Source organism: Dermacentor variabilis, chromosome 7 (genome assembly GCF_050947875.1).
Source record: "Dermacentor variabilis isolate Ectoservices chromosome 7, ASM5094787v1, whole genome shotgun sequence".
Classification (NCBI taxonomy): domain Eukaryota; kingdom Metazoa; phylum Arthropoda; class Arachnida; order Ixodida; family Ixodidae; genus Dermacentor; species Dermacentor variabilis.
The window spans coordinates 134624498-134648320 of record NC_134574.1 but is presented as its reverse complement, the minus strand read 5'-3'; the positions used below and the strand labels follow the sequence as shown (position 1 = coordinate 134648320).

Below are 23823 nucleotides of genomic sequence, written 5' to 3'. Positions count from 1 at the left end.
CAGGAGGAAGGCCTTGCCCAGGGATTTCTAATCACCTCTGTCTTGTGCTAGCTGTTTTAAATTGTCGCCTGCAAATTTTCAAATTTTATTGCATTACAAAATCCTTTGGAACCTTTTATCGCGCTTACCTTTTCGTAGCATCCATTCGGTATCACTCATACACAGCCGATTATCCGCCCTATGCATTACGTGGTCTTCCCAGCTAATTTTAATGCGATTAGCATTCTTTGCGAAATTAAGGCGCTTTCAGTCAGCCTAGTCCAGCCCTGTCCAGGCCAGTCCAGGCCAGTGCAGGCAGGCAGGCAGGCAGGCAGGCAGGCAGGCAGCCAGGCGGTCGGTCGTTCGGTCGGTCGGTCGGTCGGTCGGTCGCTCGGTCGGTCACACCATCGTTTTCATTCCAGCTTGTCATCCGGTTGTTTTAATTTCATCATCATACGGGGATTGTTCTCAGACACTCATCGTAATTTCATTCTCTTCACGCAGATGTCATCATTTCAGAATCGCCATTCCGTGTTGTCAGGCGGTCACGGTCATGCCGCCTTTGCCTGTGTATCAAAGTAATTCTTTCTTCCACTTTTTATCATAGCAACTGCGTAGCTGTCATGCTCAATAACGGCTGTGGAAAGTGAGTGCCAGATAAATGTGGGCTGATACCGGAGACAGTTATTCTCGTACACAGTCGAACCAAGGAATGCTCGGTAAAACCATTAGAGACCATAAATCGATGCGGCGTGCTGCCTCTTCGATTAAATGTCAATTGCAGTCTCATGGACAGCCATCGTGACATGGGCCTGCAGGAATTATTAATGCTGACAAAGTATCGGAGCATGTTGTTTAGCCGAACACTGATTTTAAATGCGTAACGCCACAAAAACAACGAAAAAAGCACCATCTGGCTTGAGCGATCTTTCAGCACTGAACGAGGTTGCTGGAAGAAGAAAAGGCTATTACGGCCGGATACCATTTCTGACGACTTCTTTTTAATGCGAAAGCCCGAAGTCGCTCATGGGTCGTAAAATGCGGAGGTTCACGGACCGAAAAGAGCTTCGTTGGTGGGCCCTGCACGTGCTGACAATCGGCACGGGCGGGCGCAGACGATGTGGGACAAGTCCTGTAATCACGCGGCGGTAAGAAGAGCGAGAACAGTTCTTACTGAGCACTCAAGGTGGCGTGATGAGCAATGACGGCTGCTCGCAAGTCTTCGTTCGTAGATCAGGGCCGGGTGTGATGGCAGCTGGAATACCCTGGCAGCCTGGAACGCCGCCAGGGTATTGAATCTTGTTGTTACGAAATGGGCTGTACCGCGGTAGGAAGCAGGTGTCCAGCAGGTCGATGTAGAATTCCTAGGCACTGTACAGCCGCGGGACTTCTCCCGGACCACGTGAGGCCACGTCACCCGCATAGGTTGAGTTGCCACGCCAACGCTGGCAAGGCTGGGCTCGGTCGTCCGGTGTCACCTATTTGTGGAAAGAGGGTCGAAGAGGTAGTCGCGGTTTATTTTGACCAGCCAGGCATGTGGCGGCGGCATACCGGGAGCGGGCGCGGTTGTCCAGAGCGCCAGCGTGTTCTATCCTCACGCTGCGTGCCCCTGAGCAGTCTTCTTCACCGCCTTTGAAGGGGGTAATCGCGCCGCAACAAATGCAAAATTCATGAAGGCACTTGAACCCGAAACCTTCAGTGGGAGTCAAACCCTAGGCCTTTGGTGGACCAAAATTCCATGGCACCAAAATTGATGTTGTCCCATTTAATGCTGGAAACCGCAACCATTGGTGGCAGCCCTTCATACTACATTGGTATTAATTAGGCCAATTTAATTAAGAGACAGTTAAGTGACATAGAGTTATTTATGGCAGTAGAAGACACGTGGTTTGCTGGGAGAAAACATGTAGCACGAAGTAACATTTCATTCGAATAAGAATGTCAAATAAATGAATGTGTCGTGAGCGAGCTTTAACCCTCTGGAGCATGTGCTAAAATGACTTTCTACTTTTTGCGATACACCCCAATTCGAATTCGCCTTAATCCCCTATGAAATTGCAACATTGTTCGATTGCCGCACGATCGAATCGCCGGCAACGGCGGCAGCATTTTCATGAGGGCGCAATGCGAAAAAACCAGTGTACGTAGATTTAGGTAGATGTTAAAGTACCACAAGTCGTCGATATTTTCGGGCTCTCCCTGCACGACGTGCCTTTCATGGATTTGGCACGTGAAACTATGTATTTTCGTTTAATATATGGTAATGTGCCATTTTCTTTCAGTTTTGATACAAAAATGGCTTCTTTTTTGAGCATTACTCCTTACAAGCACTCTTATCTGAAACGTGAAATGTTGCATAAAGGCTTCTCTATGTCTTCTACCTACATGCAAAATTGTGTTGGAGTTTCCTTTTAGTGCAATGGTAGTCGCTCCCGGCCCACTCAGCACACAATCAGCAATTGACGCTTGGCAACCTGCCAGCGTTCTTCGAGGCAGCCGCATTTTTTGGATCGTTCACTTTCAAGGCTCTTGAAGCAGTTTCGAATCTACTTGCAGCTAGTGAAGTACTCCTTAGGTTTTCATTCTTGTCTATACTAATGCATGCGTATGACCAGCTTATGATTGGAACTATATGAAGAGCTCGGGCCAAACCACGGCAACTCTTTCAACCAGCTAGCCGCAATTACGCCTATGACGCTTGAAGGAACCACTCGCTTTATATCAACGGCGAGCTTTGGAAATGTAGTGGTTGTGGCCCCCTCCTTGATCCGTTTACTTTGCATACGGATCGTCCCGTCTAGGTGAGTTCCTTCATCAATAATTATTACCAGGGTCTTCTCTTTCAAAAGCGCCTGCAATTCAGTATGCTTCCAGCCGCTCTTTACTCTGCACACTCGCCACATATTAAAGGCAATGTGTGACGCGCAAATAACATCAGCCGTTGTGCCTATTATTCTCAGAGCAACCGAAGACCACAAGTGTGCTCCACTTCACTGGCTGACATAACTAGTGACATGCGTGGAATAACTTGAGGGACGCGAACACCTCTATAGGGCTACATATTAAAATACTTTGTAGGGCAGCAGTCATTTCCGAGAACTGATGATCCAGCATTGAATCTCTGCCGATACCACTCATGAACAGATCAACGTTAGTTAGATCAAAATACGCGTTGATTACGCATGGTGTTTAAGAGGAGCAGGAGCTGTACAATATTGCCTTCTCGGTGTACGAATATCAATGTTCTTTTTGTAGAGATACACTGCCACGCCTAAAAATGTTCTGATGAATCGTTCCGCATACTTAAAGGCGCAGTGTTCTGACACAGCAGACTCGATTTTATTTTTGAATATTTTTTCGCCAACGTTTCTTTAGTATGATTCTGCAAAACTACTTGGTTACCATACAACCAGCGTAAAAAGCAGCAAATGTGTGCATTTTTCTAGAAGACTACTTTGAAGAAGCCGATTAGCTTTCCTCTTGTGAACTAACTTCTTACAGACCCGCATAGTTACTGTGACAAACCTGGCATAGATTTCGCATACCACTTACCATTGCACGCTTTCATACATTCCGTGCAGTTGTAAAAACGGTTCTCATTGCCTCGACACCCACCATAGGTAAAGGGGTAGCAAGTAGAATTATTGTGGTTGAAGTACCAACGTGGAAAGCTACCTCTGCAGCGTCCTGTATCAGGGTTGAGTTGGCAGATGGAAGGATTTGTGTCACTTGCACCTGTTATATAAAAACATCCTTGCATTAGTCGCAATGCACAACAATAATCGCGGAGCTTGGTTGTTACCTCACATTATTCCATGTATATTATTATTAAGTTCGGTGGAATTGGTGTTTCCTTATGAAGAATATTTTAGGCAATCATCTCACGCTAGAACGCCAAAAAATGTTTGAATTCAGTGTCTCATTCTTGACAAACATGCCCCGCCTTTTGTCAAGTTGTATATAGATGTCGCACTGGCCATATGCCTGCAGCTCTTTTCTGTTCTGGGTTTAGTTTTATTTTGTGTTAGCTAATAAATTAAAAATATATTGTGGTTAATTGCATGCGCTCTATTGCAAGCAGTTTCATCAAACGCTATTATTAGTGGTGCCAGCGCGATGAGGCCACATTTCGCTCAACAGCTCTACACTAGTCATCCGACAACCAGGTATCGAGCGCGGTAGGTAACGATATCTATTTCCTACCTGTAAGATATTACAGAATCTTGTCGCATGGCACGAAAAGTACAAAAAGGTAATAACCTATGTTAAAAAAGTGCTTACGAAGATAACTCGTAAAAACAAAACATTTCGCTGTCGTGAAAAAGTGCGAATGTTATACATCCCAAGTAACTACATGAAAATAGGTTATCAGATCTCGAGCAATCTAAACTGGAACAAGCATGTTACTTATGCTGTCACAAATGCAAATAATTTCTTCCGTTTTACGAGGCGTGCTTCAAAATTATCCGTTCCAAATTGCGACCGAGTAATGGCGTACAAGTATCTTTTATAGCCAATATTAGACTATGACGGATAAACTGGGACCCTCTTACAAAATCGACATCAATAAACAAGAAGTAAAACATATGCCCCTTTCTTTATCTTAATCAGTTTCTTTCGGCAGATCGAAGAGTGACCTATTAGAAAAAAGTGAACTGAGAGACCACTGTCCGAGATACAATCATTCATATTGACAAAAAAATTGCCATTTTATTGTTTACATAAAGGAGCCATATTGACTTTCCGTAGCATACTCAAGAAAAACCGCATAATATACCAATTCCTCGCGTTTTCATATGCAGCAAGAAATGAAAATATTTTCCACGCACAATAGAAGACTGGAATCATTTGAGTGGTAAAACGTTGAAACCGCAGTGATTCCTCGTTTTTTCTTTCTATATATAGGAATGTTCTGTGCCGCAGTTATCTATGTAAATATATTTTCCTGTATGCAATACATATACATGGCGTCCCAGCTAGTTTTAGGGAAACTTTAAAGATATGCAAATGCCACTTAGCTCTACTGATCATAGGCAAAGTTGTTTGCCCTCAAATTCCGCCAAATTAGCTTATTAGTCCTAATTATGCATCAAAATTACAAATAATATGGTTAGATGAAAAGCGGTAATGAGATAATTGTAGAGCAACATGAAAAACTCCCGATACAGCTTTATGCTGCTCGATGCGTGCTACATAAAAGTGTTTTTCCGAACGTGAAAGAGGGCTTCCAAAACACGCAAAGTTCATCAAGTGGCCAGTCGCGCTCCAAAATGTGTGTATTAGGGGGCTTCTTTCACGCTCGGAAAAACACTTTTATGTGTCGCCTATTGAGAAAGAGAAAACTCTATCGGGAGTTTTTCATGTCGCTCTACAATTTTGTCGTTGACACTTTCATCTAAATATAATATTTGAGAACTTCTTTAATTAGTTGATTAAGAAGGTGCTGTTGATTAAGAAAAGAAACAAAGTTCCCCACATCCTGTTTTAAGAAAGAAAGAGACTAAAAGACAACACTTATCGCTGTAAATTTCAATCGGAACAGATTGCTAAGCTAACATGGCTAAGGCAAATAATATCCCACAAAATGCCTGATAATCCCTCAAATAGTCTTGGTAAGCTGACTCCACTCGAGAGGGTTCGTATGTTGAATGTTGACAGGTTCAGTTCCCAGCGGTGGCCTGTCTGTGTCCAGAGATTCTTAGAACCCTCTGCTTCGTAAGAGACCTGACCGCCGCCTTAGTAAGATTCCCGAAGCTGCTGGGCACTGAAAAACATGGGTAATTGTTGGAGACATGAGGGAAGTGGTGGCGGGATACTGCGCCAGAGAGCCCAATTCCTGTTCTGGAGAAGGAGCGTCTTTTGTTAAAGCTTAGTAGGCCTTCCTAATTTGATTGCGACTAGACTAGTATAGCCCCACTGACTCTCGGTATGTTTTGCCGCTATCAGGCGCCTCCACAAGCCTTGATATTCAGTGTACTGGACGAGGATTTGAACTTACAATTTTCAAATTAGAAACCAGTCGCTCGTTGTAGCTCTTGTCTACGCCGTCTTGTCAGTCACATAGCTACCAATGCCATATAACAATATCGAGTAGTAACGCGCATGGTAACTCTTAATTTCATAACAATGAGACCAATGCTTACATGCACTACGTTGATTTAAGAAATGACAGTTTATATTCTGTTCTCATAAAATTTCAAGTTCATTTATTGTTCTAAACAATCACCTAAAACTATGGATGGGTTCCTCGAGTGCCTTCACGACATACCATCTACTTCAGAAGAAAATATAAGACCTATATAAGTCACTTCAGACGGTCCGGCATGGATTGGTCAAGCCATAATCATCTAAAACCGAGCTGTCTTGCAGGCGGCACAGAGGACTTCTGTTGGCACGCTCCCAGAGGTGGGGTCAATAATGTCGACAGCAACCCTGTCCTCCTACTTTCGGACGCTCAAGAGTCTCCAACGACAAAAACCAATAAACAAGGGTGATCAGTCCGACCCGATGATCACAACTGAGACTGTTTATTTAACTTGCTCTAGCCTACTTCACATTCCTGTCAAAGTGCGAAACAGACATATGATGGCTTTGGTTGACAGCATTTTGAGAGCGTGTCGACCTCAACCCATTGTTCTCAATCCTTTCTCAAATATAAACAAACAGAAGAATGTAAGCCAGACATACGAAAATCCAGACAGAATGAACCCTATAACCGGCCTTTCAGTATTGGGGAGTTGAGCGCTGCCTTCAACACATGCAAAAGCACTGCACCGGGACCTGACAGAGTCATGTATGACATGATCAGAAACTTACATACTGACACACAAGTTACACTACTCAAACTTTTCAACACCATTTGGGCTGCGAGGTACCTACCATCTACATCGAAAGAAGCGATTGTGGTTCCTGTTCTGAAGCAGGGAAAAGACCCTTCCTTGGCAGCAAGTTGTCGTCCGATAGCTCTTACAAATTGTCTGTGTAAGCTTTTTGAAGAATTGTTAATCGCAGACTCGTACGTTTCCTTGAACTCAACAATATGCTCGATCCCTATCAGTTTGGCTTCAGACAAGGGCAATCGACTACCGATCATCTTGTGCGTATTGAAGAATATATCCGGGATGAATTTGTACACAAACGGTATTTCCTGTCGATATTCCTCGATATGGTGAAGGCATATGACACAACATGGCGTTACGGGATCTTGTGAGACTTGTCGGGAATGGGCATCCGTGGAAGCATGTTGAAAATAATTGAAAGCTATTTCTCCAATCGTACCTTCCGTGTAAAAGTTTGTAATGCACGGTCACGTCTTTTTACGCAGTAAACTGATGTACCCCAGGGAGGCGTCCTCAGCTGCACTCTCTATATCGTTAAGATGAACACGCTACGTGCTTCACTGCCACCGGCAATTTTTATTGCACATACGTAGACGATATACAAATAGGCTTCAAATCCTGCAACCTCACACTATGTGAAAGACAGGTACAGCAGGGCTTAAACAAGGTGTCAAAATGGTCAGACTAAATTGGATTTAAAGTGAAGCCCCACAAAAGTTCTTGTATTCTCTTCACAAGAAAGAGAGGCCTCATCCCTGATCCTTGTGTAGAACTGCGTGTACAACAAATTCCCTTCAACAAAGAGCACACATTTCTAGGTGTTATTCTTTACTCCAGGCTCACTTCCATTTCACACATAAAATGTCTTAAAGAAAAATGTCTAAAAACCATGAACTTACTTACAGTTCTGTCCCACACTACATGGGGTAGCGACAGAAGGTGCCTGTTGACTCTTTACAGGAGCCTAGTTCGATCAACACTTGACTAGGGTGACGTGGTTTATCACTATGCCACACCGAGCGCGCTAAAGATGTTAGACCCTGTTCATCATCTGCGTATGCGCCTGGCCACTGGCGCATTTAGAACAAGCCCTGTAGAAAGTCTATATGTAGAGTCAGATGAGTGGTCACTCCATTTTCAGCGAACACACGTCAGCGTCACATACTCTCTCAAAGTGCGATCTAATAAAGAACATCCGTGTTTCACAACGTAAACGACTTGACCTGCGAAACACTTTTTCGTAATACACCCTTCATGAGACTTCCTTTGTCACTCCGTGCAAGAGAACTTAGCGAAGAAATGGATGTCCCAGTTCTCGAACATCGCCTTATGCCTCCAGCTAAGCCATTACCGCCCAGGGAGTGGCAGGAGATAGATTGTGACATGTCCTTTGTAGAGGTCACAAAGCACGTACCTGACTTCGAATTCGCTATGCATTTCCGTGAACTTAACCGAAGCACTCGTGCTCAGAATTCTACAAAGATGCGTCAAAATCACATGCTGGTGTATTTATGCTGCTGTTGGTCGCTCATATTCTGAATCTGACGTATTGAATCCCTTAACAAGTGTCTTCCCTGCAGAAGCCTATGCAGTACTGTCTGCAGTAAAACACATAAATAAATTAAAACTCCATAGAGCAATAGTATTTACAGACTCGTTAGGTCGTGTAAAAGCTCTGATTTCCTTACAAAAGCATACAAATCCTGTTGTCATTGAACTTTGCTCGCTCTTATGCAATATTTATCTATCACATCGGCACGTAGTAATATTCTGGGTACCTGGCCATAGAGGCATCGAGGGCAATGTACTAGCTGACAAATTGGCCACATCACTCGCATCACTAACCACTTTTCCCACGGCTGCAGTCCCTGTCACAGATCTGAAGCCTTTCTTAAGAAAGAAACTGCGACAATACTGGCAACGCATGTGGAACGCAGAAATAAATAATAAACTGCATGTTATAAAGCCACAGTTAGGTTCTAGCCCTCTCCAACGAAATCTTGGCGAACAGATGTCCTACTCTGTCGCCTCAGAATAGGGCATTCATTTGGTGCCCACAATATTCTGCTTACGGGAAATGAACCCCTAACCTGTGGACGATGTAGTGAGAGGCTGACCGTCCTCCACGTCCTCTTAGAGTGTCCGAAAGACGAATCAAAAAGAAACATTTTCCGCTTGCATACCATTATTACATCCCTCTACACCCGTCTATGTTTCTTGGTAAGGAACCACTTTTTAACACCAAGGCAGTCCTCAACTTCTTAAACGATGTCGTTCTACACGTTATAAGCCCATTAAATTCGTAGAGCATCCTCGATCCAGAGGATGCCGCTGCGATAATTGTTTCGCATAGCACATGCCTCCAGCCCCTTTTGTTTCAAGGGCTCTAAGGAGGCAGTAGTGCTCTAGCATATCTAATAACATGATATATTTTTACCCATCGTATGATTCTTTTTAAATGCATCCTAATGTTCATAGTACACGTCACACGTCATTGCCATTATCTTATTATAGAGATTTTACGCACTTTAGAGCGACCATTTTTACGGCCCCTTTACAGCCACGTCACACCAACTTCATAGAACTCATAATTACACTGCAGACTCATTACCATGGACATGGCGCTCTTTGGCCTTACATGGCCCTTGCGCCATAAAACATCAAACATTCATTCATTACACGGTCGTCCGACTGTCTTCAGTTTATCATTGTTCGGGAGAGTACGTGGCCGAATAATGTTATACAAAGAAGTAAGTTCGCTCATAGCGCTGATTTTAACTCGAAATCTTAATTTGAAATTATTGTCAACACCATCCCACCGTCCGCCAGCACTATTTTGCGATGAACTGTGTAGCATCAGGAAATGCTGAGCCGCCGCTTTGTCGTATCTCCCGAAACTGTTCGAGGCTACGTCGGAGGTTTCCCTTTGAACGCTCTAGCAGTGAGCGACGCAGCCAGGTCGTTAACATTGAACTGTGCCCACAATTCCTTCAATCGCACTGTGGAAAGTTGATGCTTGCTAGCGAGAGGCACAATTATAATGTAAACAACGCATGGCGGCCATGACGTATTTTCAGCTCCCGTAATCAATGTCCGTCTTTCCAGTGCACAAGAAATGTGACAACTCTCGCCAGTTTGCCTTAATCAAAAAGTGACCAGATAGAAATCTGAGGTCGTTTTTCTGAGTAATATTGCTTCTAAACTGTAATGACGAAGCGCCAGCTTTTGGTAGTCAGTAGTTGGCCCTTGTCACTAAGGCTTCACAGTGTGTCTTGGGTGCAAATTAAGCGCCACGGTCATCGGGAACAGAAGTACAAGCCACATGCTCTTCATATGTGCTACGCAGGCATGAATGAGAGCTTTGGTCTTACGAACAATTTATTATTTACCGCTAATGTAATTTGCAACAAAAAGGTGTCATTCGTAGGTGGTGTGTGGACGTTAAAGCAGCATTTCCCTAACACGCCCTACTTGCTTCGCATCGGGTTGATCTGCTTACCATGGCAGGAACACTCCTAGGCAGGCTTGATAGTGAAGCACACGATTAGAACATCAAATGCATCAACTGTTCCGCGAAGCCTGCACGTGGCCTCCGAAATGCATGCCCCCCCCCCCTCCCCACATGTGCGCGAACACTGCGAAACGCATTCATCTGCCACCTGGTTCCTCTCTCGCACTTCGGGTAAATGGATGGATGGATGTTATGAGCGCCCCCTTTCGAACCCAGCGGTGGGGTGCGCCATCTAGCTCTGTATATTTTATTTATTTATTTCTTAGTATTACCCTCGGGGCCAGAGGCATTACAGAGGGGTGTGGAAATAATGGAAAAAAGACGCGATACAGGTTTTCTTCTGTAAATACAATGTTAGCTAAAGAGATGAGATAAACGCGGGAAGCTACAAAATTTAAGCAATTGACCGATAAAAAATACAATTACATGCCTGGTTAGTTACACTGCAATACACTTGTGTTTAGAACATTATGAAACTGGGAATAGTGAGCAGTGGACATGACTGATCTCGGAAGCTGGTTGCAGTCCTGTGAGGTGCAGGGTACAAATGATTGATAACATGTTTGCGCTAAGCACGATATTATTCCCACCTTTCGTGCATGATTGAAACGAGGGGAAATGTATGATGGAGGAAGAATAAGGTTCTTGTGTAGGGCGGGATTGTAGTATATTTTGTGGAAGAGACATAGGCGAGAAAACATGCGGCGACAGGCGAGTGACGCAAGATGTAGAGACTGTTTCATTAATGTGATACTGGCAGTACTACTGTAGTTTATTAGAATAAAGCGGCCAGAAATATTTTGGACAAGGTCGAGGGCAGAGGTTAATATAGCAGTGCTGGGGTCCTAGATCGGAGAGGCATAATCGAGTTTACTTCGGACTAAAGATTTGTAAAGGAGGACTTTTAAAGAAACAGGAATAGATGAAAAATTGCGCCCGAGGTAACCTAACGAGCGGTTTGCATTGCTCATTATTTTGCTAATCTGAAGAGACCATGTAAGCGAGGAGGTTATGTGGACACCTAAGCAGTAATTGGATGTTACGGATTCGAGAGCGGAATTCTCGAGCAAGTAGGATGTCGAGCAAGTTGTACAGGAGATACGTAATACTTTACATTTCGTTGTGTTACATCAGCCAGACTTTGCACCAGTTATATCTACAGTTGATATCGTTTAGAAGGATCGTAACATCATTTTGGCCAATAATTTCACGCAAGACTACACAATCATCAGCGATTAAGTGAGTGTCAGAGGTCACGCATTGCGGAAAATCATTATTATAAATGAGAAACAGGAGAGGGCCGATTGGGGCACGCCAGAATGAACTGGCCTCAACGGGTAATAGTATGTTATTCACTAAGATAGCGACTTTCATTTTGGAGAATAAGGTAAAGTCAGGTATTTTCTACCTGCTAATTAAAGGACTGCTGGATTCGAACGGATAAGAAAACGTCATTATCGGCACAGCTCTCTTTCGTAATCGTACAATTCGATCAAAATGTGTTTTAAATGAGGCAGACCATGATTCGCGACAGTATGCGATATGGCAACGAAAGATAGAAAAGTAAACGATTTTCAATGCTGAAATATCGAAACATGTCCTCGCCTTTAAGAGCCCGTAGCACACTGATGGTAGATTTGAACATACGTTAACAATGTGCGGCTTCAAGTTGAAAGTACTGCCTAGTGTAACGCCCAAATATTTAATTGTGTTCACCTTCTCCACTGTGCTATCACCAAGATATATTAGCAGAGAAGCACTGTTAGGATGACTGTGCCTAGAATAAAAAAAAATATTTCATCAGTTTTTTTTCTTTGTTTAGTGTAAGTTTATCTGTTCCAAACCATGATGCAACGCGGATTAATTACGTATTAACAATGTGCATTACTTCATGAAGTGATTCGCCTGGAAAAAATAGTGCGGTATTATCCGCGTACATGACACTTTTGGCAGATCTGAGAACTCCAGGAAAGTTGTTAATGTACAGAGAAAACAAAACTAGCCCTAGGACAGATCCGTGAGGCACACGAGCTCTACAGAAGAATACCAAGGCGTAAAGTTAATAATTTCAAGAAACTGCCGTCGCTTGATTATGTAACTAGTAGATAGGTTTGCTGTCGTGCAGGTTTTCATCCCGTGCACTTACAGTTGGCATTCAGCGAAAAACGCGCCTAACAACGTGGTTGCACGAAACCTCGCCGCCTTTGTTTTGCTGGGGAAATTCCGAACACTGTCCGCTAGCCATCGACTACAAAAATTGGGCGAATGGGCCCACGAAACCAGTTAGTCTAAAATAAACCATGAGTGGCTATGAAGGATACTAGGCGCACCAATGGTAGCGCTACACTCTCATATACGCTTTCCACATACGACAGGCGCTGATTTGGAATGACTGAGTCGAGACAAAGTCAACACGCCACCGTGCGGAAAGAACTCGTACGCAATGTCTTCGACATCCGGGACTTTATGCAGTCCAAAACAGCTCCTGAGAAGCTATTAGAACAGGTGTTGTTGGCGGAGGAGATTCTAAATATAGAATCAGTTGACAATGTGCCATCACAACACCGAGAAACATTCTCTCAACTAGAATAGATAGGTTCTGCAATCGAGTGACTGCAACTAGCACAGTGTTTACCTTAATTAGCCGAGTGGCGTAGTTTGGGAAGAGGAGAACAAAGAAAGTGTCGCACATATGCTCCGCATTGTCGAATCTAAAATGACTTCGTCGAACGATGCGACTTAACACCGCATTCGAATTCCACCGGACAGAGCAGCACTTCTCAAGACGCCGTTGGAGTATAACCAGATATGCTGCTTCAGCGTGCGAAGTCTTTGAGCAACTGCACCGGTTAGACAAAGAAGGTACCTGGATGCTAATCGAGCCCAGTCGTTTCGTAGTCGCCGTCATTGTACATTGATCGCAGACATATTGCGATCTCTCAGAGAACAGCTCTTTCAGTGCATATAACATATATTCTGCTTGCAGGATTTTTTCACGTTGTATGCTGCAGCGGTGCTAAAGAGTTCCAAATATACATTATTGTAAGAGAGGGTTTAAAAGAATATTGAAATATACGCTGTGCGTACAATTTATGTCCACTGTTGTGGCCCGAACTTACCATTGCTCGGTGTGAAGCAAATTGTATAGTAGGTCAAGAATGTAGATATCAGAATCTTCATCGCCACTTGTGGCTTGAAGCATGCCTTTTCAAGAGAGACCAGTTTTAAGCAATCAGCAAGTTGGGGCGATATTCAGGAGAGAAAAAGCTGTGTTCCAGCTGACAGTGGCACAAAGTTCTAAAAGAAGTCTATAGCGTTACTAAGAAAGAACCTTCGTAGTATAAAACTTCCGGCACCAGGTGTGTTTTTCTTCGAAAGCCAAGATTGTTTTCTAAAAAAAACACGTAGCGATTTCTTCTATAGCTTCATGCAACCATCAAATGGATCACTATATATCCGGTTGAGTCATTTGAGCATATTCAAAAGCTAGGTATGGCGTCATATATTTATCTTAGCACTGTGCGCCAGAAAACACTCGATAAAAATATGCACTGCTTGTTCAAACTCTGCCAACAACACTTCCATAACAAGGGCCTCTCACTGCAGGTGCGTATATGACGCCTTCCGGACACAATAAAGAATTCTGTGAATTAAAAGAAGGCAATTGTTTATTTGCCTTGTTTGTCAGCTGAGCCGTGCTTCACTGCTTCGGCAGTGTGTTCACGTGGTCCCGAGGAAGTAATGCAAAAACATGGCTCAATAAATTTTCGTAACGGCTTACATTTTGTAGATGAGACGTGACATGGGCCTTATTTACAAGAATTTCAACGTTAGAAATGACCAACGACTAACGTAATCATTCCGTTATATGTAAGACGTTATACCTGACGTACGACAGCAATGGTGACCGATAAATCGCCATTGAACATAGAGTTGCAATTAGCGCAATAAGGTATAATCTTAGGAGGGAGTAAATGGAAAGTAAACGTGTATTGATGTCCCAAATGCACCAGCGGTGCCTTCTTAGTCTTCCTTGGCAAGTGTTGGGATGAAGTCGGCGAAGGATTTCCAAAGATGTGGGGGTCGGGGGGCCACCTGTTGAGCGGCGAGACATTTTGTTCAAATACCGATTGCATGGACACTCCAAACGAATTTTCGCCAATGTCGTCGTTGCCATCGGCGTCGCCGTGGGGATCTGCATATATTAGGATATATCTGTGGTATATTATTATCCATTCCTATATGGCGCTTATATTGCTACTTTATTTAGACCTGGTCCTACGTTCTTGGCTAAATTATCCTGATAATTTCGGTATTGGCAGCGCACAAAAATGCTATGAAACAGAACATTGACAGCGCTTGAGTTTTACCTTGAATCTTCTTACACTATTATATAATAAAAGCACATAGCAACACCAGTGCTCTAACAGGAAAATTAAGTAAGTTTATTGCCGGGGCTTTTAATAGGCAGCGTCATGGCGCAAGTGCAATGCCATAAGTGGCCTTGCACGGCACGTTAAAGCTTTTTATAGGTGCCAGAAATAGTGGCGCTCCCCCGCATGGCACGTCCGAGTCAGTCCTACCCGTTTATAGTGAGAACACCGGCCGAGAGGTTCAAGCTCTAGGCTAAACCTTGGTGTCACACGCAGTGCTCTGCCCCTTGGGCTAAACTACACATTTTTTACCTGAGTTTCATTGGTCGATCTGTCAGTATCTTGACCTAGTGCCTTTCTTTATTTCTCCAGATATTCAGAACATCAGTGTACCTTCATATTAGTAGCAACAGTGCGTGAATACGCAATTATGTAATGTTTCACAATAAGCTCATCAGCATACTTACGTTCGATTACACGCGGAAAGGAGTGGACACTAGTCAAAAATAAAAATAATATATTCATTGCGAAATATTGTAGGCGTGCCCGTTGAATAGAACCGCTCCTTTATTTATTTGTATTTTGGACCCGGGTGCAACAGTGGAAATCACATCTCTCTGTTACAGAAGCAGCATCTTAGAACATCTTTGTTCTGCGCTTAATTATCTAGGAAAATCATTTATCTTCTGTAAAGCGAAGCTTTTTCTGTATTTTCCGGAGATAGTCTAGAAATGTCTGTTGGACGTCGACTCGCGGCACGGGCATAAGATATTTTACATGGGCCTCAGACAATCGTTAAGATTAAGCATTATTGAATGCAGCGTTACATCAGCAAAGGGCAAAGTTAGACCGCAAGGAGTTTAAAAAAAGACGCACGAAGGATAAGAACGGAATCGGTGAAACTTGGTACATAAACACGCAAGGTGGTCGCAAAGCAGGAAAAATGGCTGGACATTGAAACGCAGCTCAACGAAGAAGTTATTAGAGTATATGCCTTGGCTGAAGCGCACCTACAAGAATTGGAGCAAGCGGCTGCTATTGGTAAATTTTGGACATGCTAACACAATTTCTTGAAAGTAGCATCAACCTCACATCAGAAGGTAAGTGACTAATACCTCATGATTGTTTTGAAATAAGCTAACCCTGAGATAGTTTTGCCCTATAATAAATATATATATATATGGGCATCTTGCATTGCCAAGTGGAGAACAACGTCTAGTTTCATGGCCAATTGGAACGACGTTTAATTTCTAATACGGTTTTCAGTAGCATTGCTGCAATGAGAATTTTCTTTAAGTTCATGTTTGTTGTTTCGTGAATAGGCTCGACAAAATGACAAATATTTAGACGCACCCACTTTTCTTTTACCATGCACATAATTTCGAGCATTTTCTTTATTTCGCACACTGTGCCTTTCACTACAGGGTACGCCGCATTCGAGATTCTTGTCGTGTAGAGCAGGTTCAGGTCCGGTGCATGCAGGTGCGGGCCATTGTTCCTGTAAATAGACCAACTACACTCACAAGAAAGTTCAGTGAATTCCCGAAAACCGTAGTAACAAATGCGAGAAAATTGCCATGTCGGTATATATACATAGGGCGTATCAGCGAGCACTTTCGAATATTTTTAAAGGTTGCGTGTGGCAGACAGCTCAATTTTCGTTTATGAGCCCGTCTACTAGAAACGGCGGACACTACTTTCACAAAGAACTGAAGTGCAAAATCGACTAATTAACAAGAATTTACTAGTTATTTGTCTTAGGTAATAACTTATGACCCTTTTGCCATTTACAAATTCGAGCAGTGGACTCCGCAAGGCGGATCCCCTTGGAACGAATTCTAAGGACGACACTAGTTTCGAGATATAACTTCCGGAACTTTGCGGAGAAATTCATTGGCGTTCCAGTTACTTGTGTGCTTCAGTGCATGAAACGACGTTTTCTTAACAAATTAACTGGAATGCCAATGTAGTTCTCCGCAAAATTCAGGAATTTATATCTCGAAACTGGTGTCATCCTGCAAAGTCGGGCCAAGTGGATCCGCCTTGCGAACTCCACCGTCAGAATTTGTAAATTGCAATATGGGCCATAACGTAATTAGTTAAAATCTGATTTAGTGAATTTTTATCAACTAGTCGCGTTTGCACCGCAATTTCTTGTGCAAGTATTCTCCGGCGCTTCGAAGAGACCGGCCCATCAACTGGACATGAGCTATCTGCCATAGGCAACCTTTAAACTATCTTGAACGTAAAGCAATGAAGGGGGCTAGTTGGTGAACGTTCATGGTTATACTGCGCTCAGTTTTACAAACACGATATTAAGGAAGGACAGGACGTGGACGGACGAAGCGCAATAAAGTGTTCGATGAAACAGACTGTATATATATATATATATATATATATATATATATATATATATATATATATATATATATATATATATATAGATTAGATAGATAAATAGAAATACATTGCTGTGAGGGCGATCCTATGATACGTAGGGAGACATGGGTGGCAAGCTTGCTCCAAAGGATGTGGTGGTGGCATACCAAGTCTGAAAAATGACTGCTTTGCTACAAGAAACGAGATATTCCGAGGAAGATTGATTAACTGTGGTCGAACAAGGAATGTCGCAGTAGCGAATGATACGGCAAGGTGACTGTCTTATTCAGGGTGGCAACTCCTTCTCATGGCAGTATGAGTTTCATTTATGAGTATGGCTAGGCAGCGCGACCTAACCCCGAGGGCAAGAGCGTAAAAGAATGAGCCGACATGCGCTGTCGATAATGACGTTTTTACGTACAGGTACTTAACCCTCCCCCACTCTCAACGCGGGATGTGGATGAAAATAAGTCCGAGCGCCAATTAAGTATCGGTCAGAATTAAGAAGAATGGGGTGGTGGTGTATTCTATAGAGGGAGGCCGCTACATTTTGCTATGTAAATGCAACCTCTGGGAGAAATGCTTATGGTTAAAAAGGGCTGAATAAATCAGAAATGGAAGTAAACGTGCAACTAGAAATTGTTACTTCGGCGGACCCGTCTTTGCAGAAAAGACAAAACAAGTTATTTCCTCGTCTAAATGCTTGCTTCAGCGACATTCCTTGTTCAACCACACTGGATCCGTTTCCCGAGAGATTTCGGCCGTGTGCCTGCAGTGTACGATTACACACGTCTGCTGTGGCACATGCTCGCTTGAGTGTGTTTTGTGCGCTCAAAATAGCTAAAACACCTGCTCAGCCTGCTTTCATTGGCGTCGACGTTGTCATAACTCGTTGCAGTCAAATAGAGCAGGATGTCTTTACCTTCTACAAAAAAGAACGCCACAATGTTCTTTTCCTTTTTTTCAGCGCGTGTGTGTATAACGAGCGTTTCTTTCTACATCTCGACTGCAAGAAACATCTAGGTTTCCTCTAGTGTCTGAAAAAAGAACAGCCCACCTAAGGCGCCTTCGCACGAAATAACGTAATAAACCAGCAGCACTGCTTCACAACGTCTGAGTTACCCCACGAATTTACACACTACTTTATTGCCTAACAGGTGGCTAAAAGATGAAATATAAAGCGCAAGCGTGCTTAAGAATAGGATTTATTACGAGCCCAACATGGATTTAGAAATTATTACACATGTGATACACAGAAATTCTCTATTATAGACCAAGGCAGAAGTGATTTCATAAAATCATGTTGCTCTAAAAAAAAAGCGAAGTATTATACATACAAATGCATTGTTTCGATGTAGGGCATCGTTGTTTTGCTAGAAGTTGCGAATATTGCTGACCAAAATATATTGTATCGCGAAATTTATGAATGCCACCACTCTGCGCCTTATACAATCATTCTAGTGTATCAAAAATGCATCTTTCAGTGCCTATGAAGTGTACAATTGCGATATAATGTAAAGGTCACGTGGGGTTATCACAAGGGCATAGAAATTTTGCAAAAGCCGCAGTCACAAATTGCTATGTTTGAAAAGTTGTTCGGTTTTAATTAAATTGTGTTTGCTTCAACTCTCCCAGTAAGTTAAATTGGCCTAATTGGCTGTCTTTTATAGTTGCTGCCTCTGCTTCATTCGAATTTACGTTTGCTCCCAAGTTTAAGGAAAAAATAATAATATGAAGCCGCAGCGGCGGCTGCAGCACCCGCTTCAAATGACGATGACCGGGTTTGCGTTCATGAGCGCCGCAAAGGTACTAAAGACAACTTAAGGCTGCCTCGCTGTAGCAAATAAGAACTGATTTACTCGAAAGTTGGCAGGTGACAACGCAGTTAGGGTGCAGCTAGATTAGGCGTGCACTTTTCTTGGTAATAAATCTTGATATATTCGTACGCAACAGTTATCTGCATGACTAGAGTGCCAAATGGGTATCGCCCGCACTTACTTCTGCACTTTTGCATGCATTCCTCGCAGCTGTTAAAAAATGTTCCATGGTTTGGACAGTATCCCTTTTTGACCCGCACGCATGTCCAGAAGCCGCCATTGTACCACCACTTCTCGCTATTATCATCGCACCTCCCTTTTCGTGGTCTCGTGAAGCAGGTCCCTCTGCCTGGTGGACGTTTCCCTAAGACACAATAAATAAAGAAAACAAGCACTAACGTTTACTTTTTATACACTGTACACAAACCTTTTCGCAAAGCAAGAGTAGTGCAGTGACACGTGCACGTGTTTATCCTTTCCTCGGCTGCTGCATTTCACCGACTTACAACTTCAATTTATCGCTCAGCGCAAGACGTACCTGCATGATTGGAAATTACTGGAATGCCATCGATGGTTCTGAACGTTCTCTGTTGTCACCGAAGCTTGAGTAATTTGATTGTGAGCGCGACTCGAATTGTTTAGTACTTTCTTGAAGACAGAGGGGCACCGGCTATAACGCTCGAAACTTCAGTGACTCGGGCATAAAAGCAGATACGCTTGACCGTCAGTTTAGATTTTCGACAACGCCGACAGTGTTCGCCGCTACGGTTCTTCCTTGAGTGTAACTTGCTTTTGAGAGTGGAGGTTCGCGCAGTAAGAACGCAAGTTTGGTCATTCACAGTTTTGCTGCTGTCTTCGCCTTCACTACTGCATGGCAGTAGAGTACACTAGGCGAAGTTCCAAAAAATGCCGGAATTTTTCTCGCTATGCAAAAGCTTACCTTCACTCTCTTGAGTAAGGATGCTGCAGGGAATATGCTTTAACAGATGACAGCCTTTATGAAATTTGTACCGATTCGACGGCAATGTATCTTCCACAACTTTCGAGAAATGTGAACAGGCTAGGTTCTGTTTTTGGCTTGACATATCTACATATAATGGACCTACACATCATCGTATGTTAAAGCAGCCTAGTGACAGCGTACACGCTCATTGCGTCGTAATAAAAATATTTAAAATCGCGTAAATCCTATAGATGTATCTGTGCCCACATTTATTGGCTCGCCACTTCCGCAAATAAAGGAAATGTTTTTCACTGAACACCATGTGCCACCTTTCCCTTATTCCTTTACCACATGGAAGTGGTAAAGGAATACATCTACTTAGGACAGGTAGTGACTGCGGATCCGGATCATGAGACTGAAATAATCAGAAGAATAACAATGGGCTGGGGAGCGTTTGGCAGGCATTCTCAGATCATGAACACCAGATTGCCATAATCCCTCAAGAGAAAAGTTTATAACAGCTGTGTCTTACCAGTACTCACGTATGGGGCACCAACCTGGAGGCTTACGAAGAAGGTTCTACTTAAATTGAGGACGACGCAACAAGCTATGTAAAGAAGAATGATAAGAGTAACGTTAAGGGATAAGAAAAGGTCAGATTGGGTGAGGGAACAAACGCGAGTTAATGATATCTTAGTTGAAATAAAGAAAAAGAAATGGGCGTGGGCAGGACACGTAATGAGGAGGGAAGATAACCGATGGTCATTAAGAGTTACGGAATGGATTCCAAGGGAAGGGAAGTATAGCAGAGGGCGGCAGAAAGTTAGGTGGGCGGATGAGATTAAGAAGTTTGCAGGGACAACATGGCCACAATTAGTATATGACCGGGGTAGTTGGAGAAGTATGGGAGAGGCCTTTGCCCTGCAGTGGGCGTAACCAGGCTGCTGCTGCTGCTGCTGATGATGATGATGATGACCATGCCTGTGCTTCCTTAGGTACCCATTGATGCTGATGCTGATGCTGAAACGAAAATGTTCGCTGAAAGACGCTTTCAATCGTGTATTATGCTCGTCGACATGTTGCTTGCGACAACCCTTCTATGCAGATCAGTCATACGCCACTGTTTCGGACCTGGTAATACCGGCCCCCTTGGCGTGCTAACTGTGACTTTTTTTTCTGGATTGGAGATATTTTCAGGAACAGTGCCTGTGTAGCCGCGTCAAAGTTCAAATGACTAACTTCTTGGTGTTTTATGCGTAATGGAACCTGACCTTGATACCGACAATAAAAAGTGGGACACTACGCTTTGTCTTTTTAAACAATCACCACATCTTGAGCTGGACTAATCTGAGGTTGCAAGGTGACTTCAATTCACAACAGGCAGTATTTATTAACATGGTTATTTGTTGTGTTTTAGGTGCCTTTTATCCGCGTTGTGCTTCCCTGGCTCACAGAAAGCTAGAGCAATAATTAAGGTATACAGGGAACAGCAAAGATTTGCCATTATAAACTAACAATCCTACAACTACACGAGCAATGGGTAAATCGCACCTAGAGTACTTACGTAACTACAATGATGTCACAAACAAGAGCATTAGACCATGTATAAAACTACCACAAGATAGAAATCACAGGCATCAGGACAAACACAGGGCGCAAGCAAAAGCGAGGCAAACTTACATACTCTACCATTGCTGCTAAAGAATTAATCGTACCCTCTTGAGTACTGAGTGGAAAATCGAACTTTTGAGCTAATATTCAGGGCATTCTGTCGCAGTATGAGACCGTTATTACGAGAAGAAGGCATTACACATGCAATGCCTATTGGTGGTTCTGAGACAACAGGAAAGCAGTTCAACTATAATGGTCCATGATATATGATGGTCTTTAGCTCTGTTTTGGTGAAATATCTTTTGATTGTTAGAATACTTTCACTAGGAAAAACAATCAAAACAACATGGATGATTTTTTTCCTAGCCCTGTCTCGCCACGGACAAAAATTACAATGCAATGGCAATGACATCACAGTGATACTCAGTAAGAAACGAGCACTGTCACGCTAAGTTTAAATAAGTAATATATTGTGGATTTCTCACCAAAGCGTTTTGTGAATAAAGATCTCTCATGCAAATTCTTAGCAAACTGAGAAGTAAGCGAGGAGAGAAAACTACAAAAACGATGTACATTCCTCGGCCAAGTGAGATGAGCTATGAAATAATAATAGGGTCACCCATATTTAGGGACCAGAGACATGCCCATTATTATATGTCCGAAAGCTGCAACACAAATGTGAGCGAACAAACTATGTAAAAGTTTAGGAATCACATCGCAATAGAGGCTGCCGTCATCACAATAGAGGCTGCCGTTGCGTTGGATGTTTTCACAATCATTGAACAAAATGTTGTGTGTTTCACTCTTGTTCGCGTGCATCAATCATAGATTATCACACAGGTGGCAAAAAACTACAATCGAAAGCACACGTAGCCTAGCTGTACTTGTGAAGGATTTGCTCTACTGCGCTGTGGATACGATCGTAAAATATTTGGACTGTCCCAATTCTCCTACCATCCTGCTCTTCCAGCATTTCGCCTTTCCTGGGATCTTTGTATAATAATATTTTTCGACCACCATATTCTCTAATACACCAACTGCTTAAGGAAACTTGGAGGATGCTTAAGCTTCGCCTGTAAAAGAGGAACGCGATAGCTTTGAAAAAAAAACACTGACTACTTCTCGCGTTTCACCACAACTGCAGCCCTTGTAACCGTAATGTTTTAGAATAGATTATGTTTAGAATAAGTTATTCAAGCGCTTTTGGGGGCAGCACTGACGTTGTACATCCCACTGCCTTTCAATTCGTCCAAAATGTCGCCACTGGCTTTGTCTTACCAAATTATTCTCGTCACCACATTCCTTCATTCCTGAATACCACACTATCTTACGTGATTTGTAAAGGCGTCTGTAAATGACTCTCTGACTTCTCAGTTCAACAAAGTTCATCATAATTCTATTCTAACACCTAATTTTATCTCCTCCAATTTATTTTCACTGTGTACGCGCCACATCTGGGTTCTTCCCGAGCTAAATTGTGCAACAACTCTTCCATCGCGAAGTGTAGTGTTAAATGAAGCACTCTTATATGCTCCATGGCTCAATAATCATAAAGAGCTTTTAATGTTGCCACTCATGAGAGCTTTTGTTAATTTTCGTATTTACCATTGCAGTTACTGCTATCTTTTCACCGCATATTGCTATCAATTTTCCCCGTTCACTTGTAATTCGCCTTTGTTGTTCAAAGAATCTCAAATAAATAATAAGACCGACGTTATCACCTAATGAAGACGCACCTGCCAATTGGTGCACTTTACCCCGGAATACCTTTTACAATCGGACTATCTTTATGAGCGCTGGGGAAAACCTGTCTCTTTAGGTAATATGGCGCCTGTCCTTTCCTCGGTAGACGTGATACACATACGCGTTATGCTCGTCTCCCGCCTTATGGAAAAAAAAACACTGGTCGTTCTAAAGCGAGGTGCATAATCCATGAGAGATCAACAAAATCCGGCGCAGGGCCATCCAATTCGGTTCGACCAGCGAGAAATAAACATGCTCCGGCAGGGAATGCAGCCGAATTTGGGTGTCCGCCATGTCCGCCAGCGATATCGCGATTTCCTCATTTGCAACCTAAATACCATATTGTAAATCACGTGCAACTCCTCGTAGTAGCTGCTGCTACTTTCCGAGCAAATAGAGCTGCTGTCAGAATCGTTCAAGGCAAGAAGTACTGCCGCACAGTTGAACGATGCCATTTCTAAACTATAAACGACTGCACAGGGTTACTAATGATGCTTCAAAAGGACCTGAAAACAGCGCTGCCACCCGACCCTATACGGAAGTGAAGCCAACGCATTGTTGGAGTTCTGATGAAATCCGTCTCTGTTCATTGGATCAACGAGGAGAACGCCGCAGCGGAGCCGTTTGA

At 43.1% G+C, this 23823-nt stretch overlaps 1 protein-coding gene across 4 annotated transcripts in view; it reads right to left on the bottom strand.

The window, feature by feature from the left end:
• The window catches only part of LOC142587944 (tissue factor pathway inhibitor-like), a 75320-nt gene that overhangs the window by 28911 nt on the left and 22586 nt on the right, over positions 1-23823 (bottom strand). For 2 of the 4 annotated variants that reach the window (XM_075699328.1, XM_075699325.1), the window contains 2 exons: positions 19080-19262; positions 16045-16215 (listed from right to left, as the gene is read on the bottom strand). The exons of 1 other annotated variant lie outside the window; for it this stretch is intronic. In XM_075699328.1, the coding sequence (XP_075555443.1) occupies positions 16166-16215; positions 19080-19262 (233 nt within the window). In that variant the 3' untranslated portion in view covers positions 16045-16165. Of the gene's footprint in view, positions 1-16044; positions 16216-19079; positions 19263-23823 lie in introns of those variants that run through there. One more of the 4 variants, XM_075699326.1, reaches the window with a different exon arrangement.